This window comes from Jaculus jaculus, chromosome 1 (assembly GCF_020740685.1).
Source record: "Jaculus jaculus isolate mJacJac1 chromosome 1, mJacJac1.mat.Y.cur, whole genome shotgun sequence".
In the NCBI taxonomy this organism is placed as follows: Eukaryota; Metazoa; Chordata; class Mammalia; order Rodentia; family Dipodidae; genus Jaculus; species Jaculus jaculus.
The window spans coordinates 226,123,102-226,150,076 of NC_059102.1; the positions used below are offsets into that span (position 1 = coordinate 226,123,102).

The 26,975-nt window shown below is 50.8% G+C and overlaps 1 protein-coding gene across 1 annotated transcript; it reads left to right on the forward strand.

Annotated features, from left to right (window-relative positions):
* The first annotated feature begins 10,832 nt into the window (after positions 1-10,832).
* Positions 10,833-11,203, forward strand: LOC101601654 (CDKN2AIP N-terminal-like protein). The gene is given in 2 exon segments (XM_012950542.2): positions 10,833-10,935; positions 10,938-11,203. Coding segments are annotated over 2 exon segments (342 nt in total). The 3' UTR covers positions 11,177-11,203.
* The last annotated feature ends 15,772 nt before the right edge of the window (positions 11,204-26,975 follow it).

Sequence of the window (26,975 nt, forward strand, 5' to 3'; positions counted from 1 at the left end):
AGAGAGAGAGAGAGAGAGAGAGAGAGAGAGAGGGAGAGAATGGGCACCCCAGGGCCTCCAGCCACTGCAAGCAAACTCCAGATGCGTGTGCCCCCTTGTGCATCTGGCGTATATGGCTCCTGGGGAATCAAACCTGGGTCCTTTGGCTTTGCAGGCAAACACTTAACCACTAAGCCATCCCTCCAGCCCAACACAGACCACAGACATTTTTAAAAAGCATTCTTTCTGCCTTACAAACTAGGAAATTGGGTTTGTCTAAGATCCTCCTACCCCCAATATTCACAAGCCTTTGTCGGATAAAGGAGTGGAGGATGTCACTGGGCTGCCATGGCCTGATCCCGTGTTTGACTTCTGGCTGCTGCGAGGCCAAAGGGATCAGACTCAAGACAGTCCCACTATGCCAAACCATTTCACCTGAAGGTCTGAGAGTGTTGTCACCTGATCACCTACAGCTGCAGTCACCTCTGAAACCAGCTACAACCAAGAATGAGAAGGGGGTGGGTGTGGGCATTGCAGAGTTTTGTGGGAAAGAGGAGAAAGCGTCACAGTGGGTGAGGGGTCCCCTAAATCCAGAAGGGCCAGTCTTGTCCTGGGAAGGCCTCGCAAAGTATTGAAAGTAAAAATGAGAACCCCAGTGGGCAGGCTCTGGGGTACAGGTTGCCTTTGAGTTCACCTTTCCCTCAACCCCTAGATGTCAATGGTAGCCCAGAGACTTAGGAGGCTTGCTGGTGACACTCAAGGGTGAATGTGGCTCCAGTGAGCCCTCAGCCTCACTGTTCAAGAGCCCAGTGGGATTGTGACGCAGACTGAGGACTGAGGGAACACTGTCCCAGCAGGAGAGCGGGGGACTTTTGAGTCTTAGCAGGGGACATCTTCCCCACCTTTCATTTTAATTCTCTTTTGTTTCTTTAAGGCAGGGGTGTCACTATACAGCCCAGACCGGTCTGGAACCTGCTGTGTAGAACAGGCGAGTTAACTAACCTCCAACTTGCTGTGATCCTCCTGCCTCTGCCTCCCTGGTGCCGGGATGATGAGTTTGCACACCACAGCCACCTTCTGCGCACGTTCGTAGCTTTAGAGGGGAGCACAAATGCATCGCAGTCTCTCGCCCGCAGGGCTCCAAGGGCAGGCACCCCCACATGGCACACCCCTCTGCACCTCTGCTCTACAGTGGTCTCCCACACCCTTTTCTGTGCCACCTTGGGAAGGCAGCGACGAAAGCCAAGAGGGGTTGGCCAGCTGGCCACTGGCTTGCTGGGCTCAAGACTGTACCGTCGATGCTCCGGCTCCTTAGCCTGAGACGCTGCCTGTGTCTGCTTTATGTTGCTATAACTGAATGCCACAAGCTGATAAATGCATGAGGAAAAAGAAGCTAGGGACTGGCATGATGCGTGCTGCCTGAGACTCAGCCCCTGCTCAGGGACAGTCCTACAGGGGGATGTGGACATTGTGCCATGACATGGCCACCACTTGGATGGAACCCATGCCAGCTCTGAAAGGCAGGATGCAGCCGGCAGCAGGAGGAAGGCAGGCACAGTGGCCAACATCTCGGTTTGTCACACAGCAGGAGTCTCTGTCGGTCTCTGAGGCTGTCACCGCAGCGGTAACAGGAGAAGGGTGGCCTCTCGGTTTGACCTTTCACCTCCTCTTTGCTAAATAGTTCTAATTATTGCATTTGTCTGTCATTTGAGCCACAAATGACCCATTCAGGTCAAGCAGGGGAGCCGGCTTTCCAGCCCCTGTCTGGGAGCGCTCTAATTGTACCCTTCAGGCGGCTTTGCCCGGTGGCCCAGGCTGGTTTCCGGCAGGAGACGGTGCGGCATCCCTCTCGGGAGGGACGCAGTGGGTCATGGGCATTGCTCAGGGATGCCTTGGGCTTCAGAGCCCTTGAGCAGTGAGGCCAGACACTGCGCCCCCCCCCCCCGCCCCGCCGTACCCCGGAGTGGATTCCACAAGGGTCAAGGCACTTTGGTCTTTATGCACTGTCTAGCCAATGGCCTGGATTCCCATGGTTGCCTGGGGCATCATGACTCCCCAGGCCATGCAGTGTTCTATGCACCCAGGTGGTTCCTTGCCTCCTGTGTAGTGAGGGGACGTGAGAGCTGGTGTTGGCTAAAGGATGTGAGCAGAGGTAGTATAGGCCACCTCCAGTCTCCCCTTCCTATCTTCATGAGAAGCCATGTGGCAGAAGAAAGCCGGTCCCTGAGTGTCTGGGGAGCTGATGATCCTTGCACCCTAACTTATCCTAGGATGCAATGCCTCCAACAAGGATGCCAACTGCCCGGCCTCCCTTGCAGCTACAGTTGACCATGATATGTCAGTGCATGACATTGGGTGGGACATCGGGAAAAGCCCCTAGAAAGAGAAATCAACAAGTACTTTCTCCAGATGCCTGGGTTGTAAATATGACGCCTGGAGTTCTGGCAACAAATCTGGGCCATGAATAACTAAGAATGGTAAGGCAAATGCTAAAGGGAGTGAGCCTTGGCCCCGTAATTCTGAATTTATTTCGGAAAAGAGAAAACAAAAATAAAATTTAAACAAAAAGAAACAAACAAATCTTTATATGCTAAAAATTATCATTTTGAGATTGCTGTGAAATGCATTGGTACCAGTGGTGGTTTGAATGCCCATCCCCCACACACTCAGGTGTTTTATTCAAGCTTGTGCCGTGGGTCTCCAGCCACCTGGCTGGAGGTGTCTCCGGGGGTGGATCCTGGGGTCCAGCCCTAAGATGCTACAGGGAACAGGTCTGAATTCCAGCCCAAAGTTATGAAGAAAGGTTTGGGCTCCTACTTGCTATAGGTTTGAGCTTGCTGCTTTTGGGTTGTTGCATGGCTGGTGGTGGTTTCTCTCCCTGCCTGGATTTATGAATGGGAGCCAGCTTCTGCCATTGATGGAGCTTGCCCTTGGACCTGTAAGCTCAAATAACTCCCACTCCTCCCACAAACTGTGTCTGTCTGGAAGTTCACCCCAGCACCGTGAAGCTGTCTAAAGCAGTACCTGTGTCTGTGAAAATTTAGGAGTCCTGCAAGAGGTCAGCGAGGCGGTACACACACACAGAACACACCACACAGCGTGAGCAATCCCCACCCTGTGCTCAGCGGGCAGAGTCTTGCCGCTTTGTCACCTTGGGGGTAATTACTTGTTTACACACTTGTCTGTCTTGGTCAAGTCCATCATGTCCACTATCTACATCAGCAATCAAGAATGTAACATGAGTAGAATGAATTTAGACAAGAGTTGTATGTTCATAAATTTACCTCCCAATTTCCTGGAAGCCAGGGCAAAGGAGGCATAAAATCACATATCACATTCAGTGTGTGTGTGTGTGTGTGTGTGTGTGTGTGTGTGTGTGTGTGTTGAAACATAGAAAACAAAAAATGTTACTTGTCACAAGTACACCTCTTGCTAACACAGGCCTGAGAGCTGTCCTTTCCCATGATATGACAGGCGTCACTCCAAACGCTGTCCCAGGGGTTGGGGCATCACTCCTGTTTGCTTCTGAATGTGTCTCTTAAGTGAACAAGGCTGTGGGCTGATGATGATGTTGATGATGTGTGATGGGTGATAACTGGTCCTCAGGGCCCCAAAGTGACATCCCAACAAGAGGAGGATGGCAGCAGAGAGTTAAAGGCTCTGGGTTCAAATTCTGACCACAAACTCACTTGGTGGTCACTTCCAGGGGACACTGATTTCCTGAGCCGTGGTTTCCCCTGTGAATCAGAGCTGAAAGTGTTGGTCAACATAAGACAGGGCATAGAGATGGTGGGAATGGCCTCTTCCTCCACCTCCTCGTAGCTGGCTCTGCTCCCACACTCATGCCCATGCCCCTGCAAGTCAGGGTAGGGAGAACAGCCTGACTCCTGAGTGATAGTTGCTTGGCACCTGGCCACTTGGAGGTTCCTCCTGGCCCTGCTACTTACTGCCTGCCTCTCCCTCAGAGGCCCAAAGCGAAGGCTCGGGTGAGAGGACACTTCCTCTCCTCTCCCCTTAGCAGTTGAGCCCATCCAAGCTGTCAGTCCACAGAAGCCCACAGTCAGCCAGGCAGTCACCTTCCTACGTTCCATGTTGCCTGGGAGCAGAGCTTGTTGCAGCAGTTCCCACAGGGCCGGCGTGCACTCTGTAATGCCGGGGACAGTTGTATAGGCTGTGCTTTGTCCTGGAGTCTGGTCAAGAGGGTGGGTGAGGTCTGAGAGCCCATCAAGTCTCCCTGAGCCTTGGGCCTGTCCGATTCACCTGTACTTACCGGGAGAGCACCCTGTTCTGGTAGCGCTCCGGCACTGCAGTAGTGGTGGCTAGATCACTGGCCAGTTCCTGGTATTGCTATGGACTCGCCCTGTTTTCACTGATTGACACTTCCAGCTGCAAAGAAAGCGCAGACATTCCTGCCCTCTAGCATAGTGATGGTGTCCCTCCCCAGAGACAGCACCCCTGCCCTCTAGCAGCCCCCAGCTACCATCCTTTCCTTCTCAGTGTTGCTCCAGGTTAAAGGATTGGAACAATACCCTGGGTCAAGATCACTAACCGGCAGGAGGTCACTGATGAGGCTCCGGTGACTCCGGGAGGTGGAGCCCTTCCTTCTGTGGACCGTCAGGCGCTGAGCTACCTGCGGGTCCGAAAGGCCTGTCAGGACGTGCTGGTCCTCAGACTGTCCGCTTCCAGAACCGCGGGCACTTTAACCCACACAGGACCTGTGAACATAGTGTCCAAGAGGAGCCAGCTGAGATGTTCTGATGGTGGAGGGGACCCCTGAGGAGAGGAGGAGAGCACCGAATACCCCCACCTGGGGTATGTTCCTCTTCTTGTTGCTCTGACAAAACATCTGACAGAAACAATCAAGGGAGGAAGGGTTACTTCAGCTTACGGTGTGAGGATGCAGCAGTCCACCGAGGCAGGGAGGCCTGGTGCAGGAGCAGGAAGCAGCTGGCCATGGTGCATCCACAGTCAGGAAGCAGAGAGCGATGATGGAGGGTGCTCAGCTCATTTCCCCCTATTTATTCAACCCAGGACCCCAGCTCATGTACTGGCGCCACTCATATCCGGGGTGGGCCTCCCCACCTCAGTTAACCTTGTCTGGGAACTCCCTCATAGACCTACCCAGAGATTTGTCTCCAAGGTGGTTCTAGCACCTGTCAAATTGACAGCCCAGATCAGCCATCACACCTGGTTCATTTTTACTGTCAGAAAATGGCTAGGGGAAGATGGCCCAGTGGTGAGGCACTCACAGGGTAAGACTGAGTAGGTGCTGAACCTAAACCCACAAAAAAAAGCTGCATGCTATAGCAGGCATCAGAAATCCTCGCTCACCTACGGAAGGATGACAGAGACAGGAGAATCTCCTAGGGGCTTTCGGGCCTGGCTAGCCCGGTGAGTGCATCAGCGCACAGCAATGAAGAGAACCTGTCTCAAATGAGATGAAAGTGAAATGCCGGGCGTCTTTAATCCAGCACTTGGGAGGCAGAGGTAGAAGGATCGCCATGAGTTCGAGGCCACCCAGAGACTACATAGTGAATTCCAGGTCAGCCGGAGCTAGAGTGAGACCCTACCTCAAAAAAAAAAAAAAAAGAAAAAAAAAAAGAAAGTGAGGACCTACACCCAGGGTCGTCCCTCTGCATGCATGCGGTGGCACACGTGGACCTGCATAACACACGCAGAGAGAGAGGGAGAGAGAGCACAATGGTGGAGCCGGGATGTGGCTTGACTGGAAGGGAGCTTGCCTAGCATGCATGGAGCCCTGTGTTCAGTTGCCAGGATCACGCAAAACTGGGTGTGGCGATGCACACCCGTAACCCTAGCACATAGGAGGTGGGGGAAGAGCAGGAGTTCAAGGTCATCCTTGGCTACACAGTGAACTCAAAGCTAGCCTGGGCTGTATGAGACCCTACCAAGAGAGAAAGAGAGAGTCTTGAGAGACAGAGAGAGCAAGCTAGCATAGCTTTTCAGCTTAAGTTGACTAAGTTAATCATCCAAGTGACCATCTGTCATCTTCTGCTTCTTGGGCCTGGCAGCTCTGGGATCTGAGGGAGGCCTGGGCATTCTTACTTCCTCAAATCAACCCTGGCTCTGGGGAGAAGAACGGTGGCCAGGCACCATTAAGTTCAGTGGGGCAGGTGAGGGCTGGTGGCTAGGTCGGCCTGGTGGTCAGCCTGGAGTGGTCATTCACCTCTGTGTGTCTTTTGGTCACATGGATGTATCACAGAAGCCCAATCTGAGAACCTTCCAACAAAATAAGAGCCTTTGTTTTCAAAAATGTCATGGCCAATGCCAGTGGATCAGTGATTAAAGGTTCTTGCTTGCAAAGTCTTGCCATCCTGGGTTCAGGATTCAAGAACTAAATTCCCTAGCAACCCATGAAAGACAGAATGGACATTTGCAATGGCAAGAGACCCTGTGTGCATGTGCACATGTAAATAATTTTTAAAAATATGGCCATAAAAGACTAAAAAAATAGACATTTCAGAACAAAGGAGAAGAGAGACAGGACACTTAACAGGGCCTGGGGTCCTGGCCTGGATTCTGAGCTGGGAAAAGTCCACTGGCTCTCAAGGACATTTGCTGCCCATGAACAGCTACTGTGTTTTGCTCTGAAATGTTTCCCAAATGCTCATGGATGCAAAGTGTGGTCTCCAACAGAGCTGTGACTCTTGGAAGGTGTCTGGGTGGTGGGGGCTGTGACGTCATCAGCAGTTAATCCATTGACGAGGTTAGACCTTAAGGGACCATTGGCAGGTGGTGGGAGCTACAGGGAGTGGGGACTGGTCGGAGGAAGTAGAAAATGGGGTTGTCTTTTAAGGCTGGTTCTTGTTCTCTTCCTGCCACCCTGCCACGACACCGCTCCGCCTCACCACGGCCACACGCTCATACTCATTTTCTTTTTCTTTGTTGTTTTCGAGGTAGAGCCTCACTCTGGCCCAGGCTGACTTGGAATTCACTCTGTAGTCTCAGGCTGGCCTCAAACTCAAGAGCGATCCTCCTACCTCAGCCTCTCCATGGCCATATTTGTTTATGGCCATATTTTTAAAGTCGTGGGCCACTATGCCCAGTTCACATATGTTCATATCTTTGCCGGAACTTTTTCTGAAGGTCTAAAGTATTTGAAATAAAATGTTTAAACATAGGGCTGGAGAGATGGTTTAGTAGTTAAGCACTTGCCTGTGAAGCCTAAGGACCCTGGTTTGAGGCTCGATTCCCCAGGACCCATGTTAGCCAGATACACAAGGGGACGCACGTGTCTGGAGTTCGTTTGCAATGGCTGGAGGCCCTGGCATGCCCATTCTCTCTCTCTCTCTGTCTCTCTCAAATAAATAAATAAAAATAATAAACAAAAAAATTCTAAACATAAAAGCCCATTAGTGGTTTTGCATGAGCCATGCATGAACAAGTGAACACATGCAAACACACCACCTGCTCATGTGTGTACATGCCCATGCCCACATGCTGGTGCTCCCTCCAGGCTCTACCTGCTGGCCCCTTCTCCCACATAGCCTCTGAGATGCTCCATTCCTGGCAGCTCTTACCACCTCACCTGTCCAGCCTCCGTGGGGACCTTCTCCACTTCCGTGTGTCTTGTCCCCTGTCCACCTAAACTGCTGGGGCAGCGGGGGTGGGGGAGGAGTTCCTGCACATTGCAGTGGTCTGTGTACAAGACACAGGTCCGGCATGCGCAGACCCCCATGGGTGACTCAGGCGCCTCCCGTCGTCCGGGCAGCTCTCACGTTGCTCTCAACTAGCATGTGTGACTCAAGAAGGCACAAAGAGTGAGCATCCAGTGTGCAGTTAGACCCAAGGCCTCTTTGTTCTTCTGATGCGCGTTTGCTGGGGCATGGTGACCAGGCCAGGGCCTGTGCTGAGCTCTGTCCTGCAGCCCCGTCTGTCTGTCTGTCCATGCTGCTCTTAAAATTCAAGCCAAATAGTGTGTCTCAAAGGCACACGCGAGAGGGCTGTGGGGGCAACCCCCTGCGGGAACGCACGCATGCATCTTTGCCAGCTTGCCCTGTTGTCTTAAGACGCTTAATCCAATTCCTTTCTCCAAACAACCCCTGTGGGTCATTGGTATCCCAAGTCAACCCAGCTGGCTCAATGACTCACAGCTCAAGAATTGGCTACGCAATGGCCACAGGACCGTGTTAGCAGGGGTGTTACCATAATTCTCTTAATAGCCACTAGCAAAGAATCCCAGCTTGGGGTTACTAACTTACTCAAACAGTTATGGTCAGGGCCGAGCTCACAGCTGCTTCGTGTGTGTATGTGTGTGCACGCATGCACATGCATGCACGTGCCAAGGAGCCCACTCTCCAGCAACAACATGAACAGTCAACTAGGGACTCATCTAAAGCCACCATGACCTCAGGTAATTGGATCTGGGGTGACTGGTCTCTTTGGCAGTGCCAACGGAGTCCCAGGGGACCCTTCACCCAAACACAGGCAGGGGCCATTTCTCCCCCCGCCGACACACACACACACACACCAGATTCTTGGCATCAGTGGACGCTGTTAGCTGCTGATGGCACCACACCTCACCCCTGCGTCACCCTGCAGGGAAGATGCCAGGAGACCGTGGGGAGAATCCAATCACTTGGTGGCTGGCTTCCATCCTAGCATCTGTTTTCTTTTTGGCCAGCTGGGAAGATGGAAAGGGCAGCACGCAGCATCTCTGATGGATGACGTGTTGCAGAGACCAAGAAATGGGGTTTTCACAGCTAATGATTACCCTAAACTTCTACCAGCCTCTCCTATAACCCAATAGTTTACATCTCTCCAATCAGATACTCACTGAATTCCAGATGCACCTAGCTCTCCACACACAGCACCTCTTTGATTGCCTCCCTCTGCCCCCCACACCCCGCGAAAGGTAGAGACAGCTCAGTCTGTCTCATAGCTGGCCATATGAAAGGTAGAATCTAATCCCAGGTCCCTCTGAAGATGAAGTGTGGGGTTCCTGTTCTCCTGAGGAAACCTCATTCCAGCCTTCTGTGATGCAACTTACAATAAAATCTCAAGGGCTGGAGAGATGGCTTAATGGTTAAGGCACTTGCCTACAAAGCCAAAGGACCCAGGTTCGATTACCCAGGACCCATGTAAGCCACATGCACAAGCTAGTGCATGTGTCTGGAGTTTGTATGCAGTGGCTGGAGGACCTGGCATGCCCATTCTCCCCGCCCCTAACAAATAAAATAAAATAAAAAGATTTAATTCTTTTAAAAGTTCTCAAAACAAAACCCAATATAGGGAACCAGCCATTGCTGTGAACCTCGACCTTTGAGTGAGTCACCATGCCCTTGTTCCATGACTCTGACAAGCTTGGATAGAGGACACATCAGAATAATCTTCCTCTCCATGGAAACAGACATTCTAGAGCATCTCATGGGCCTGAGTCAGGAGCCAGCACTCTCTGCACAGATGGTCCTCATTGCAGATGGAGTCGGAAGTTCCCTAGATTACTGAGAGGAGCTCTCCTCACTGAGGGGCTGTGTCAGTGGGCCTGGCGAGATGGCTGAATGGGCAACGTGCTTGCTTTGCTGCACAAGTGCGTGGACCTGTGTTCATAACGGCAACACCAGATCAAGGCCAGGTGTAGCAACATGGGCCTTGTTGTACTTACTTTCTTGTTGCTGGGACAGAGCACCTGACCAGAAACAGCTAATAAAAAGGATTTTTTTAAATTTTGGCTTACAGCCTCAAGGGGAAGCTTTATGATGGCAGGGGAAAGCATGGCATGAGCAGAGGTCTCTGCCACATCATGTGGACAACAGTAGCAGGGCAGTGAATCAAGCTCTAGCAAGGGGGAGCTGACTATAGCACCCCTAAGCCCACCCCAACAACCACGCCTCCTCTGGCACGGCTCCGCCTCCCATATTGCCATCAGGTGGGGACCAAGTATTCAAAACATATGAGTTTATGGGGGACATCTGATTCAAACCACCATTTTCCACCCTGCCCCCCATAAACTGATGATCACCCATGATGTAAAATGCAATTCATCCAGTCCAACTTTAAAAAGTGCCCATAGTTTTTTATCAATTCCAATACTGTAAAAACATCCTCATAGTCCAAGATCTCTTAACTGTGAGCTGTAAAACCAAAAATACATAATGGCCCAGAGTAAACATTCACACTGCAAATGATGATTTTGCAAGAAAAGATTGAACCAATGCAAGATCTGAAACAAAGAGGGTCATCCAAATCCTATTGCTCCAAGTCCAACATCTGTAACCAGTGACAAAACTTTGGAGCTCCAGCGCTGCCCCTCCAGCTGGGCTGCTTGCAGCCCAAGGAAAACACCTCTTTGAGTCAGCAGCTCTCCTTGGCAGCTATCTCACAGTCCTTGTATCCCCAAATTCTGGTATCTCATCGAAGCCCACAGTTCATTCTCAAGGCTCCATCAGGCCTCAATTCAGGGACTACAACAACACTTCCTCACGTTGCCCAATGGCCATTTAAAAAAAAAAAAACAAAACTGCATTGCAAATTTAATGGCCCTTTCTTTCCTGCATTAAAAAATATTTTATTTATGTAATTGAGAGAGAGAGAGACAGAGAATGGGTGTGTCAGTGCCTCCAGCCACTGCAAATGAAGTCCAGATGCATGTGCCACCTTGGGCTTCTGGCTTACATGGGTTCTGGGGAATCAAGCCTGTGTCCTTAGGCTTTGGCAGATAAGCATCTTGACTCCTTGCTAAGCTATCTCTCCAGCCCATCTTTCCTGCATTTTTAATACTCCCATACTACCAACTAGGCTACCAAATTCATTGATCCAAGAGAGAATCAAGCCAACTTTGGAGAATAAGAAAACTTTCAAGGCTCCTGCGGGCGGCGGCGGTGGTAGGAGCCATGGTGGGAGGCAGGGCGGCCACCGCCGTGGAGGAGCTGGTCTTGGGTGTGCGGCAGGCGGCTGTCTTCGCCGAGCAGTTCCGCTCCTACGTGGAGAGCAAGAAGAAGCCCGCATGGAATTCATCCCGCACCACCTTCCCGACTACCGCGACCCGCCCCGGGGTGGCGGCCGCCTGGACCAGCTGCTGCCCCTCTCCATGGTGTGGGCCAACCACCTCTTCCTGGGCTGCAGTTACAATAAAGACCTTCTAGACAAGGTGATGCAAAGGGCAGATGGAGGTGAAGTGGAAGACCTGCCACACTTTACTACCAGAAGTGAATTAATAAAAAAGCATCAAAGCTAAGGCAGAAGATTTAGCGCATCTCCATCACTGGCAACAGGCTTGGACTGGAGGCTGCGGTGAGTGAGGCTGCCCGCAGCAGCTCTTCAGACTGGGCCTGGGCAGCAGAGTGGCTGCCGTGAACAGAGACCCGTCTAAAGGACTTCTCAGGAGGTGTCCGTCCCCCGGCAGCCGTCACTGCACAGTGTGCGTGGATATGCGTGTGTTTATGACCCCTGAGCTCTCAGATCGCTTCATCAGCACTGCACAAGCCAAACCTACTTTGAAATGCCTTTTATGTTGCTGTGGTAATGACAGATAATGAATTTTATAGTTTGGATTTTTTAAAATTTTTATTTATTTATTTGAGAGCGACAGACACAGAGAGCAAGACAGATAGAGGGAGAGAGAGAGTGATTGGGCGCGCCAGGGCTTCCAGCCTCTGCAAATGAACTCCAGACGCGTGCGCCCCCTTGTGCATCTGGCTAACGTGGGACCTGGGGAACCGAGCCTCGAACCGGGGTCCTTAGGCTTCACAGGCAAGCGCTTAACCGCTAAGCCATCTCTCCAGCCCTATAGTTTGGATTTTTCAACAAAGTGCTTTTAAGTGTGATTCTGGTTTTTGCCCTCTCCCCTTCTCCCTGTTTTCCTGCTGAGGCGAGCCAGTTTCTCTGTTTCCTTATTTCTACCTGGAGTTTATGTCAGACCTATGCCCTGCTGCCACCCATGCTTACTAGAGGAAGAGAGAATCACGTCATAGGCTTGGGGTATTCAGGAGCTAGCTCACGGGAAGAGGCAGTCTTATTTTAAAATTCACCGAGGCCTGGCGATGCAGGTGAATGGTACACACTTGCCTGGCATGCTTGGGGCCTCGGGTTTGAGCCTCAGTGCTTCAGGAAAACAGTCAGACAAGTAGCTAGCTAGGTGACGTTTGTCCGTTCACTCACTGATGGGCACTTGCACGGTTTGTCACGCCAGCCAGCTGGGCTTTGGGTTCTGCAGGTCTCCCCCGCTGCTGAGGAACACCCACACTCTCTCTGTATCTGGAGCGCATCCAAGCTAGGATCTTGTGGACTTGAACTGCCTTCCACATCGCCTCTCCAGGCGTCCTTGAACCGCAGTCCCTGCTTTGTCCTGAGATGTTGGCGTTCATGTTGTGCTCTGGACCCTCTTCCTTTTGTTCTGTTCACTCTCACCACTAGGTAAGCACCTCCAGGTGTAAATAACGGAGGGCTTCAGCGTGGGATGAAGGATTTGGCAGTGGCAGGCTCTGAGGTTGGTGCTGGCCGTGACGGCCGGTAGACCCTGCCTTAGCTTTATCTACTGAATGCACAGAACTGAGTTACCAAAAGTAGACGTGACTGGGGAACATGGTGTCTGGGAACAGAGCCGTGGGAAGGCACTCTGGCTCAGGGCTTGAGGAGAAGGCGGTGTCTTTGTGCAGTGTCTAGTTCCAGTCCTCAGTGACCAGGAGGACAGACCATAACCATAGACAAGCCTTACCTTGAAAATGTTGACAGGAATGCAGACCACAGAGCTACAGCAAGGACCAAGGTCATGAAGGCAGAGGACAGGCGACACATGCACCGAGCCTCAGCTGAACTTTCTTCCATCCTGATCATTTGTGTGAATTTCGAAAACTTTTAAAAACTGAAGTTAAAGATTGTGATCATCCACTTTAAAATGCACTTTCCATTTCTCACGGCTTTTATTTTATGTATATAGTCCCCAATAAAATGGCCTTTCCAGTGTAAAAAAAAAAAAAAAGAAAACTTTCAACATGCTGGCCCCCTACTTTCTAAAGAGTCAGCATTCCTCCCACTATCCCAATGCAGAACAGCCAGTCCAATCTCAATGTGGTGATCTCTGACACCTGCAGCAAACAGGATCCTTTCTCCAGCCCTAGACTTTCATTTCTTTCTATGCCATATCCACTTGCTTATCCCAGCCCATTTCTTCTAAGCCCTGTTCAGATTCTCACGAGATGGGCAAAATGCAGCGAGCCTCTCACACACAGACTGTTTCCAGCCCAGTCTGTAGAAAGCTCTTTCTTGCCCCCATAAGCCAGGTCTACACAGCTCAATCTGACCAGAATGGTCCATCAAACTCTGTTTACAGCACTACAAAAGTCTCTCTTAGGCAAAGGTTTCAAATCCTTCCACATTCCTCCCACAAATCAATTCCAAAAGGCCAAAAGTTAAACACTCAGGCCTCTAGCAGCAGTAACTCAACTCCTCTGGTATCGAATTTTTGTTGTAGTTACTTTCTCCTTGCTGAGACAAAGCGCCTGACCAAAAGCAGCTGGTGGGAGGAAAGTTTTCATGTTGGCTTACAGTCTCAAGAGGGAAACCCATGTTGGCAGAAGTAAATGCATGCCATGAGCCGAGGTCTCTGCCACAGCCAGTTGAAAACATCAGCAGGAGGGTGAGCCAAGTCCTAGCAAGCTGGGAGCTGGCTATAACACCTCTAAGTCCACCCCAAGAAACACACCACCTCCAGCCAGGCTCCACCTCCCAAACTGGGGACAAGCATTCAAAACACATGACTTTTATGGGAGACATTTGATTCAAACCACCACAGGCCTATAATCCCAGTACTGGGAAGGTGCAGATAAGAGGATTCCTAGAGCTGGCTGGTCAGATAGTCTAACCAACTCAGTGAGCTCTAGGTCAATGAGACCATATCTCAAAAAGTAAGGTGGGCCGGGCACCTTTAATCCCAGCCCTTGGGAGGCAGAGGTAGGAGGATCACTATGAGTTCGAGGCCACCCTCAGACTACATAGTGAAATCCAGGTCAGCCTGAGCTGGAGTGAGACCCTACCTCAAAAAGAAAAAAAAAAAAAAAAGTAAGGTGGAAAATGATTGAAGAAGACACCTGACATTGTCTTCTGACCTCCATACCAATGCACACTTGTACAATGCTTCCCACAGGTGTACCCATAGACATATGCATGCACACACACCAGAAAACAAGGCAGACATCCTGTTCTTCAGCACCTACTGTGTGCAATATCTCAGCTGGAGCAGTGACACAGTCAGTCCAGTCTGGCGACTGTCCCCTGTGGTCCCTTCCATGACACTTACTAATGGATGTCTGTGACCTACTTAAGTGGCCTGGCCCATCTGCAATCAGGCTTGCAATACCGTTCGTGCCTGTGCTTTTCGTATGGGCATGTGACCCGCTTCTGTCCCCAAGCAGGCAGGGGTGAGGTCGGGGGTGCAACTGTGGCATTTACTATATTTAAGTAGCTGCCTGGAGACCGGAGGGCTGGGGAAGCGCTATTGTGCTCGTGGCCTTGGGCAAATGTCTTGATCTCTTGCATTTTTATTTCCTGTGAAAATCTGAGGTGGTTTGGAGACCAACCCCCAAATAAAGTCCTTGCCAAAGAAAGTTCCGCATCCACTTTCGGTGCTTTCTTCAGAGGTTATTTCTGTGTGTCGTCCACGTCTGTGACTGTGTCAGGCTTCCGGGAGGTGTCTGGGGAAGTCGATTCCAGCCAGGAGATGCTGTGTACAAGGAGGTGACCTGCCCTTCCACCGGCCACGCATGGGGATGTGAGGGATTTCCACCAGAGCCTATTTTTATACCACTTTCCCTGAAATAGAATGCTAAGGTTTTACCCAGCATTTCCCGGTGGGTTGGCCTCCCCTCGCCCTCCACAGAAAGCACTTCCATCGGCCCCTGCTTCCTTCGCAGGTTTCCTCGACCAGGCCGAGGGGAATGCCCACTTGGCAGGAACACCCATGCTGCCAAGGCCTGATAGGATCCCCGGTCCCTCCTTCCCAGTCTTCTCGATAGAGCTGGGAGTGCTGAGTCCTGTCAGGACAGGGTGGTCTCTGGTGCTCCACCGGGATGAGCCCGCTGTGCCTCCTCCAGGCACGCAGGGAGGCCATGGGAGCCGGTGCATTCCACATGCCCCACGCGCGCACCGAAGGCCTTTGACGTTGAGTCCCCGCTCCATCCCCAGAGCTGCCCAGAGCAGCAGGGTCCCCTGAGGGGGAAGCTGGGAGTATGAGGGTCTGTTTGGGAGCCTGGCTCTCCCTTGGATGGGCACAATGTGCCATCATGGAGGTGACTGTGGAAAGGGTTCCCTGATGAAGACAAAGGACACCTTAAAAGTTTGAATTTCAAAGGAATTATACATGAAGTTTTTTTTTTTTTCTTTTAGTATAGCTTGAGATAGACTTTTCTAAACTGTGGTTTAACTGAAATTCAAACTTGCCTGGGTAGCTTGTATGTGCCTGTGTGTGTGTGTGTGTGTGTGTGTGTGTGTGTGTGTGTGTGTGTTGGGGGGGGTTGGGGATTGAACCTGGGTCCTCATGCTCATAAGGCAGCATTTTACCTACGAAGCCATCTCCTCTGTCCATGAGTGTCTTTTCTTTGCTGCATCTGGCAATGCCGTATATCAAGCGGGCACTCGGGCGCTGCGTCTTTGTGACCCTGCTCTGCACCAGCCCTGAAGTGGTGAACAAGACACTATCAGCTCACAGCGGCTGCTATAACACATCAAGCTAGTGGTTTGCACACACACTTTTATCTGTCCCTCCCAGAGGGTAGAAGCCTGGCCAGGTCTCCCTGAGCTCAACCCAGTATGGGCAGCTGTGTTCCGTCTGCAGGCACTGGGAATCTGCCCCTGTCCCTCCTGTCTCTGGAGACACCTGGTTCTCTGGTGTGTGACTTCAACCACCGGCAAAGCCCACCATGGTGGGTGGAGCCCAACTTGTTACCTGCTTCTTCCGGCTTTCCATTTCCAAGGACCTTCACTTACATCAGTGTCCCAAGTAACCAGAATCATCTATATAGACAACTTTTATACTTACAGACAATAAACCATATTTCCCTCCCCTCCCCCACTTTCCTCTTCACAACTCTGCTCGCCATCATGTCCCCTCCATTAGCCTCTCTTTTAATTTGAAGTCATCATTTTTTTTTTCTCCTATTACGAGGGTCTTGTGAAGGTATTGCTAGACACTGGAAGGTCACGGGTATTGAGGCCAATTTCTGTCTGGACAGTTGCATTGTAAGGAGTCATACCCTTTCTTCAGCTCTTGAATTCTTTCCGCATCTCTTCCACAATGGACCCTGAGCCTCAGAGGACAGAATCATCACCTTCTCTTAAGGCCAGCAGTTTAATTCCTCCTGCAGCTTCAAAGCCCCTCTGCTGTGTTCCACCTTCCCGGATGAAGATGTAGGTGTCCATGTGTCAGGATCTTTCTATTCGCACAGGAGGCATAGGCCTCTTGTCCCTCCTCCAAGGACACGTGGCCCAAGAATGGCTTCTGGGTCTGCAGACAGGCCAGGAATGATGGTGATGTCAACAATAGCAATGACCACAGTAGCAATAATGGCCTGAGTAGCTCCTTATTGCTCACGGTGAGCTTTTGTTATTTATTTAGGAGAGAGAGAGGGAACAGAGGGAATTGCAGCCCCAGGGCCTCTAGTCACTGCAGTGAAAGTCCCAACGTGGGAGCCAACTGCGCATGGGCGACCTTGTGCACTGCGCCACCTTGTGCATCTGGCTTATGTAGGTTCTGGGGAGCCAAACCTGGGTCCTTGGGCTTTGCAGGCAAGTGCCTTAACCACTAAGCCATCTCTCCAGCCCTTTTAATATATTTATTTATTTATTTGTTCATTTGTTTTATTGTGAGAGAGACAAAAGGCGGTGAGCTTTTGTGGCATTTTCTCTCTCTTGCCCCTCGCCAGCTTGTGACTATGGGCCACACATCCAGCCAGTGGTACCTCATGGCTTTCCCTCACGTCCTCACATCCTACACCACCCGGGGGGCATGAACTTCTGCAAGCAGGAGTATGTTCTCATCTGGGAGAGACCCAATTCCCATCCCCTGCCCAGATTTGCTGTATCACTGGGGGTGGGGGGGTGGAGGGGCTGTCCCAGAAGCCTCCTTGCAGGTTGGGTGAGATTCTGACATGGAAATGTGTCATGGAGACCAACATAGAAAGACACTGAGCCAGGGAAGACCTGGGGGTCTGGGCCCTGCAGGGGCCCTGTGTGCAGTGGTCTCAATGAAGCCACCGGCTGCTGGAGGATGGCAAGGGCACTGAGTGAGGCTCGCCCCTCCTCTAACCTGGGGGAGGGAGTTTGCTCCTGACAAAGGAGACCTGGCTGTGTGCACCTGGGTGAAGGACTGGCACTTGGGGAGGCAAGGAGGCGCTCAGTCCTTGCATTTGGGCAAGAAACAGTCCCAAAAGGTCATTGTTGTCATTAATATAAACAGTGACAAGAGCCGCCACATGAGAATTTGTGACAGTCCCTATAGGAGACATGTCTCTTTGGTTGTTGTTGTTTTGAGACAAGGTCTCATGCAGCAGCCCAGGCTGGCCTAAAACTCCTACATCTATTTCCAAGGAGTTTAGATGATAGACAAGTGTCACCATGCCTGTATATTATCTGTAGCATTCCCCTGGACTCTCGCATCCTTATGGTAACAGGGGTCTGCTCTTATCCCTCTTTAACAGACTGGCCCTGATGACGTAAAAGTTGTTTGAGAGCGGGGGGGATAAAGCACTTGCTTCGCATGTGTGGACGACAGGAGTTCGGATCCCCAGCACTCATGTTAATGCACAGTAGGTGCCATCAGGAATCTGTAATGCCAGCACTGGTGTGGGGGGGGAGGGGCGGGCAGAGACAGGGCGTCTCTGGGGCAGGCTGGCTAGCTGGACTAGTTGAAGTTATGAGTGATGAGAGATTCAAGTGAGTTCAGATGAGAGATCTTGCCTCAGTAAATAATGTGGAAAGTGATTGAGGAAGACACCTGATATCAACCTCTGGCCTCCACATGCACAACCCCCCCCATACACACACATGTGTTTGCACACACATGCAAATACACATATACACATGCACGCCTACCGTGTACACATGCACATTGTTTGTCGTCCAATGGCTCTAAGTAAAAGTGCATATTTGAATTCAGGATCCAGCCAGGCAGGACACCTGTATGCATGCAATGCCATGGGGTAGCTACTCTGAGAACTTAGTCAGAGCGGGGCATAAACATAGCCGAGCACCAAGGGTCCCATTGCAGTTCCAGATTTAAAGGGCCAGAAACGTGCATACATATCCCTCCCCCAAAAGACGGCCGACAGTCTCTTTCGGCAGCTGTCTATACCAGCCAGTCCTGTGCTCGCTGCTGGCCGCGTCTGTGTGTACGATGGCTTACACAGACTTGAGGCTCAAAGCCAGGGGAGTCCCACTGACGTGACAGCCACACATGCGGAGTCTTAGCCTCTTCAGAGAAGGTCACTAACAGCTGTGTGGGCTCTGCTCCTGGGGGGGTGGGGGAGGAGAGCACTGTGCCCCCCTGGCCGAGTGACAGCCGCTTTTCCCTGTGAGGTGCCAGGTGACAATTGGTGGAAAGAAGGACGGAGTATGCACAGAACCTGGAGTGTCAAAGGGGAGTGGTGGCCACTGCCAGCTGGAAAAATGCTTGCTCCCCTCCCCCACTCTCCTGCCCATTGCCAGACTCTGTGACCCCCCAGTCCCAGGGATGGCTGTCACTCATAGCCATCTGCATCAGCCCAAAGCCTGTCTCCACGTGCCAGACCCCTGCAAGGCCACGTCAATGCTGCGGTAGCCACAGGGACTTGTCTCTCTCCCTGTGTCTCCCTATAATAAATTCAAACCGCTGCATCTGATAAGCGTTATCAGGAGTTTGATAAGCATAGTATATATATTTAGCCAGACATCAGCAGATGTTACACCCCTGGGGCTCATGACTATCCCTGTTTTAAGTTTTCAGTATCAGGGATGTGTTCCCTCCCATGGAGTGGGCCTCCAGTCCAATTGGAGGGCAGATGGTTTCCCCCATAACAGACTTGCCATTATTGCACTCATTGACTCATTTGGCCTGGCTGGCCAAATATATGGCTTGCAGTGTCCACTGTTGAGTATCTTCACTGGTGATTTCTCTTTCTCCCATTGAACTGCATGCAGAATGGCTTCTTCCAGCTTTCTGTCAGCTGGTCTACATGGAGGAGTTTATCAGCTCAGTTCCAGCAGGATATTTTAGTAGCCTTGCAGCCCAAGTATGTGGAGTCTTCAGCAATAGGGTCTTACGATTTATTCCTGGTGGGAAACCAAGGGCCTCGGCAATGGCCTATAATGTTTTGGGCGCATGAGGGACCTCCCTGGCCAACAACTCACTGGAAGGTATCCCATCCCTGGCACTGAAAATTTTCTATCAACAATATACAACTCCTGAGTTTTCCATTGTCTAAAAAAGTAGAATATATATGATTTAATTATATCCTCTTATATTTTGATTAGCCCTCCTTCCACCTTTTCTTTTTTTTATCTTTTCACAATTTTTATTAACATTTTCCATGATTATAAAAAATATCCCATGTTAATACCCTCCCTCCCCCACCCTGCACTTTCCCCTTTAAGATTCTATTCTCCATCAAATTACCTCCCCGTCTCAATCATTCTACTTACATATATACAATACCAAGCTATTAAGTACCCTCCTCCTTTCCTTTCTCTTCCCTTTATATCTCCTTTTTAACTTACTGGCCTCTGCTACTAAGTATTTTCCTTCTCACGCAGAAGCCCAATCATCTGTAGCTAGGATCCACATATGAGGGAGAACATGTGGCACTTGGCTTTCTGGGCCTGGGTTACTTCACTTAGTATAATCCTTTCCAGATCCATCCATTTTTCTGCAAATTTCATAACTTCATTTTTCTTTACCACTGAGTAGAACTCCATTGTATAAATGTGCCATATCTTTATTATCCACTCATCAGTACAGGGACATCTAGGCTGGTTCCATTTCCCAGCTATTGTGAATTGAACAGCAATAAACATGGTTGAGCATGTACTTCTAAGGAAATGAGATGAGTCCTTAGGATATATGCCTAGGTGTGCTATAGCTGGGTCATATGGTAGGTCAATTTTTAGCTGTCTTAGGAACTCCCACACTGTATTCCAAAATGGCTGTACCAGATTGCATTCCCACCAACAGTATAGAAGGGTTCCTCTTTTTCCACATCCTTGCCAGCATTTATGGTCATTTGCTCACTCCATTTTGAATGCAGTGTGGAGAGCTTCCACACCTTATCTTGGGCACTTCCTGTCACCAAGCTCATTAAGCTCCCAAGCAGATGCTAATGACACAGGAAACAGATCTGCTGTGGGTCTGCAGGGTTCCTGGGATTAGATGTGCCAGAGCAGGACAGGGCGCCTTATCTCCCTCAGATCTCAGGGCCTGGCCTAGACCCTTGCCACACTGGGGCCAAGGAGAGGTTCATGGTGGTATCATGGGCACAGCAGCTAGGAACAGGAGGTCTGGGAGATGTGCATGGGGCAATGGAGTGCAATGGGAAGGACTTGGTTGTTTCCCCTGCAAGCAGCCAGAGGAGAGCCCCAGTTTCATCCTGTACGATTTTTTGTTTTTTTTTAAATAAAGTATTTATTTATTTATTTAAGACAAAGGCAGAGAGAGGGAGAGAGAGAATGGGCACTCCAGGGCCTCCAGCCACTGCAAACAAACTCCAGAAGCATGTGCCATCTTGTGCATCTGGCTTACAAGGGTCCTGAGGAATCAAACCTAGGTCCTTTGGCTTTGCAGGCAAGTGCCTTAACTGGTAAGGCATTTTTCTAGCCCAACTCTACAATTTCTTATATCAGGGACACTGCCCAGTGTTACAAGGACACTTGTAAACTGAGCTTTCCCACCAACCCTTGTAGATTCCCTGAGAAAGTTGGTGGATTGAAACTAGGTAGTTAGGGACCAGGGTTTTTCAGCCTCCTTCACAGGTTATCATGGGATCCTACAGAATCCCAGTCTCTGGGCCTCAACCTCCTATAAGGAGTAACTTCCCACAGTCATGGAAAGAGTCTTGGGAGGGTTGAGGACTCTCCCCACCTGGCCATGCAGCCAAGAGCAAACACATATCCCCCTGCCCCAGCTCACTGTCCAGGGAGAGGTTACAAAACCTTTCTTCTCCAAAGTTACATATAGGGCCGGCAAGATTACCCAGTGGTTAAGGCATTTGCCTGCAAAGCCTAATGACCTGGGTTTGATTCCCCAGTACCCACATAGAGCCACATGCACAAAGTGGCACATGCATCTGGAGTTCATTTTCAGTGGCTGGAGGCCCTGGTACCCCCATATTCTCTTTGTGTGTGTCTCTTTCTCTCTGCTTACAAATAAATAAAAAATTATTTTAGAAGTTACATATATTAATTTGTACATTTGACACATTTTTTACTTTTATATAGCTTTATGTTATACAAAATCATTATGCAGTATATCTATAAAGCCTGCATATTAAATACTAATAAATGTACTTATCTGAGAGCATGTTTAAGAATATAGGCATATAGGCAGATATTTCCTTAGTCTGTTGCATGGGGCTATAACTGAATACCTGACACTGGATAGTTTTGCAAGAACAGAGGTTTGGCTCTTGGGTTTCTGGAGGCTGGGAAGGCCAACATTGTGACATGGTGGAATGCGGAAGGATAAGGCAGGAGGGCACCAAACTCACTTTTGTAATGAGCCCACACTGGCAATAAGCAACCCACTCCCTCAAGGGCAGTACTGCTCCGTTCAGTTGGCCTCAACTGTCAATACTCAGTGTTGAGGATCCAGTTTCCAGCAGATGAGTTTGGGATGCAGTCAAACCAGAGCAGAGTACTAATGGATAAACATTTGCTATCCAGTGTGTGTATGTCTAGAGATTTTCCAGTATCTGCCTCCCATTCCCTGTCCAATAGTCCAGGTTGGTCTTGATCTTTACTGAAAAAATATTATCATTGTAAGCAGGAAGAGAGAGAGAGAAAGGAAGAGAATGGACATGCCAGGGCCTTTTGCCACTGCAAACTCCAGATGTGTGCACTACTTTGTGCAGCTGGCTTTACATGGATACTGTGGATTCAAACCCAGGCCATCAGGCTTTGCAAGCAAGTACCTCAGCGACTGAGCAATCTCCCCAGCTCTGGCCTTGATCTTTTGTTGTTTTGTTTTGTTTTCCTTTTCTTCTTCTCTCTCTTTTTTTCTTTTTTTTGGTTTTCTGAGGTAAGGTCTCACTCTAGCTCAGGCTGACCTGGAACTCACTGTGTAGTCTCAGGGTGGCTTCGAACTCATGGCGATCCCCCTAGCTCTACCTCTGAGTGCTGGGATTAAAGGTGTGCACCACCACACCCGGCTTTGTTTTGGTTTTCGTTGTAGGGTCTTGCTCTACCCCAGGCTACTCACTGTGTGGTCTCAAGATGGCCTCAAACTCACAACGATCCTCCTATATCTACCTCTGAGTCCTGGGACGACAGGTGTGCACCCCACCATGCCTGGCTAAAGTCTTGATCTTTTGATCTTCCTGCCTCAGCTTTCCAAGAGCCAGGATTGTAGGCCTGTGCCAGCTGCTTGGCCGGGTAACAAATGCCACTTTTATGTTCCTGAAGCCAGAAGACAGCTTGGGCTCCGCATGTTTATGCACGATGTGGGAAGTAGAGTTCCTCTGGTAATCGTGGCTCCCAAGCGTTGGGAAGATGGAGTGCAGCACTCTCATAGCCTCCACCTTGGGCTCCTGCCCCAGCTCAGGGTGGGGCCGGCCCACAAGGTGGTCCCGGTGGTCAGGAAGCAACGCTAGGGAATGAAGCCCACAACACTGCAACCGGGTCCAGAGCCCTATCAGGTACTTGGAGCCCGAGGCCTTGGTCCAGGGACTTGGGGACAGTAGGGAAAGACTGGTGATGCCCAGGCCTTGCCACCCCCCATGTCTTCTCTCTTCCTCCTACTGATCAGAAGTGTCCCCTAAGGAAAGTGGCAGTCACTGCTGCCCCTCCCCCAAATCTGTCTTTAGATCCTTCTATAATCTGATATATATAATCTGATAATCTGAATGACATGTTCCCTGTTGGTTTGTGTGTTGGGAGTATTTGGGTCCAAGCTGGTGGCAATTTGGGGGAATACTGGAGCTTTTGGGAAGTGGAGGCTTGCTGGAGGTGTGCCGATCTTGGGGCTTGTGAGTCCAGACCTACTGGGTGTTAGCTCGCTCTTGCTGCCACCTTCCAGCTGCTGTGACAAGCTGTGAGGCCCAGCCTCGGCTCTGCTAGGCTTTTCCTGCTACGAGGAAGTCTCCCCTCAAGACCATAAGGAAACCCTTTCTTCCCGTCCCCTGCTTTTGGTTGAATGTTTTGTCCCAGAAACAAGAACGTCAGCGCTACACCTTCCAGTCTTTCCCATGGCAGCCGCTGGCCCGCCTCATCCTTACAGGAGCTTGGAACTAACAACCTTTCTAGTTTTCTCTCCTCTTTCCCTCGTCCTCCTCTTCCTTCTCTCCCACTTCCCCATCTCCTTCCTTCTCCTCTTCCTTCATCCTTCTCCCTTCACTCCTCTCCTCTTCCCCATCCCTCTCTCTTTCTTCCTTTTCTTTTTGCTTCTCTTGTTTTTCCTCCTCCTTCCTCTCTCTTCCTTGTGCCCCTAAAGACCCTCTGCTCCTGTGTCTCCCCCTCGCCTGCATGCTTCTGCCCCCTCCTCTCCATCCAGGCTCAGCACCCACCTTTCATGAGTGCATCCTAACATACCTCTCTGACCCACCTTGCTGACCACCAGTGGATTCTTCCTCAACAGTCAACTTGACTCCAAACCCTGCTAAGATGGGGTGACCCATCAGCCTCACTCCTCTCCCACCTGGCTGGCTGTTGCGCACTGGTACTTTCGGTCCGCACACTTGTCTGTCAAGTACGTGTCCTCCTGAGCCATCTCCAACACAGACTGTGGGCCCAGAGATGTTTGCTGAATGAATGAGCTAGAGCCCCAGAGGCAAGCCCTCTTCACTCATAGAGTACCTCACCGTCCTTAGTACTTTGTCCCTGAGACAAAGGTCTCCAGGCTGACAGGCCTTCCCTTCCAATATACAGGACTTGAAGAGCCGTGGCAGGTATGCCTTGGACCTGGGGTTTCAAAACCTTGGCTAGGTTTCCCCCAACCTCGGATCTGATCAAAGCTTACCTGGGCCTTCACAGACATCGTTCCTCAAAGGAGGAAGGCTCTGGGTTTGCAAAGGCTGCTTCTCTCCATGGTGGCCAGAAGCTAAGTATTATAGCAAGCAGAACAGCCCCACCCCCACCTAAGGAAGCAGCTTGGCGCTCATGCTATCTGAGAAGAGAAACTGTATGCAAACCTCAAATCATACCCTGGCACCCCAAGCACTCCTCATTCAGAAGACCAGCAAGATGTATGTGGCTAGGGTAAAAGAGCCAGCTATAGCGAATCACAATCCACAAAATGCCACAAGGTCCTCCCTCTCTCCCTGCTCCTTCGGCTCCTTCCTTTCCATCTCCCTTTCTCTGTCAACCTCTGCTCCTTCCATACCTGCTTTTGCCTCCTAGTTCTCCTGTCTGCTTCCTCCCCCTTTGGGGGCCATAGAACCTATTGCATCACAACTGCTCCTGGAATCCAGGTCCCCCTGGGATTGAAATCCTTGGGCAGGCACTGGGCCTCCTCAGACTTTGGGGAGTCTGGCAGGAATCCTCCATGGGGAGCAGAGCCAAAGCAAATGCTGAGCCCTCCCATCCTGCCCCGAGAACTTTGGGCCATGGGGCTCAGGCAGGTGGAGATGGGGTGCTAGGCTCCTCCCCGCAAGGTGGGTGGGTGTGCTGGCCCCACTGCTCATGGGGGAGCACTGACTGTGCCCAGGAAAGTCAGTTCTCCCCTTCCTGCTGAGTCTTCATGGAGCCCACTGGTGAGGTTCTGCCACAGCGGCTACCATGTGAGACTCTACCTGCCTGAGCAGGGCACCCCGCCCCAAACAGGTGGCAGGCCACACGCATCCTGGTAAGCTGCGGTGCCTGTGTGAGTGACAGTGTGCAGGAGAGACACAGCGCTCTTCAGGATCATCTGGGAGAGCTCCTGTGTGCTGTGCCAGCCATGGCTGGCACCTCCCAGACACCTGGGGTGGGGTCTCTCTTTCATCTCATCCACCCACAAATCCATCCATCCATCCATCCACTTACCCATCTTCCCTTCCATCCACCTATACACCGTCCATCCTCCACCCACCTTCCCCCATTCATTCACCCATCAATCTTCCCGTCTCTATCCACTCATATACACATACATATCTACACCTTCCATCCACCCACCATCCATCCGCCACCACCCACTCCTCCAACTTTCCCTCTTCCACCCGCTTATCCATCCATCTACCCACACATCCACTATCCACCTGTCCACCCATCCATCCACCCCTCTGTCCATCCACTGTCCACCTGTCCGTCCATCACACAGCCACTTGTACACACACCCATCCTCTCATTCACTCACGGCTGCAGGCTCAGGAACCAGCTGCCCTACTTCTGTGGTCTGAGAGGAGTTACTTTTTTGGTGCCTCAGTTTCTCCTTTCTAAGATGTCGTGACAGGAGTGTCATTTTATAAACTCCCATCGGAGCACCAGGGCCACAGTGACACAGTCACACAGGCAGTGGTGACTGCTGCCGCCTGGGTGTGATTTGCCCGCGTGCCACTCCCCTGATGTGAGGAAAGCCAGAGCTTCTGTAGAAGTCTCTGGAACGTGGCTTGCTCTGGGGTGTGCCTCCCCGCTTGCCCCTCTTCTTCAAGGTGGCCAGCTTTGTGACTACTGTTTCTTACCATTCTGCTGCCTCTGGGCCAGCCTAGAGAGAAGGAAGGTGTGAGGCACCTCACGTGGCAGGCCCCCCTGCACAAGCCTGGACTTCAGGCACTGTGGAGGCTTCACCTGCCTCTGGCCTCCTGGTCTTTGGCCCCCAAGGGGAAGCAGAACTCCCACTCAAACACCAGGCGCCCTTCCCAGCATGCCCTCAACAGGAGGCTGCTGGCCTCTCTGCTGCCTGCTCGCTGATGAGCAGTCTGGAGTGTGCCCGGCCGGTAGGGTTTGGATGGGAATGCAATTCCATCACACATGCTAACCAGTGATGCCTTGAGCTCTCTATGGCTATGGGCAGGATAAGAACAAGGCTAATGACACAAACAAACAAGCACACACACACACACACACACACACACACATACACACACACAAAAAAAAAAACAAAAAAACAAAAAACAAAAAACAAAAAACCAACAGTGATAGCTCTGGGGGTGGCTCTGAGGGCCAGGAAGAGTAAGAGCTGGAAACTATTGTTTTCTAGTATATATTTTTGAATGACTTGCCCTTTCTTTCTTTCTTTCTTTCTTTCTTTCTTTCTTTCTTTCTTTCTTTCTTTCATTTCACATGTGTGTGCATGTATGGGCATGCCAGGGCCTCTTGCCACCACAAACAAACATCAATGCCTGCAGCACTTTTTGCTTCTGGCTTGCATAGGTGGCTTAGGAATTGAACCCCTGGCAAGTAAGTAAGTGCCTTTAATTGCTGAGCTGTCTCCCTAGCCTTGATTTGCTCCTTCTTAATCATGAGCATGAATTACATCTGGGAAAACAACAACAAAAATCCAAATTGGATTGTGCCAATGCCTGGCCAAAACTCTAATGACACCAGGGCTCACTGATCACCAGCCAGGCTTCCATGGACTGACTGAGCCATGCTGGTCTGGCTCTGGCTCCCTCTCAGCCTCTACTGTACCATGCACAGCAGGAAAAGGCCTTTGTGCCACAGGGCCTTTGCAAGTGCTCATTGCTGAAGTCTTTTCTAGGCTGCTGCTATGTCTGCAGCCTCACCCTCCCTTAGCTCTTAGATTAAACCTGCTCAGAGATTCTTGCTTTGCTTCTCTGCGCAGTTAACTTGACCTTGTCCCTCATAGACTCCAAGTTCCTAGAGGGCAGGACAGGGCTGTTTACACACCAGGGAATGCCAGCTTCGACTCAGGTAGCTGTGAATGG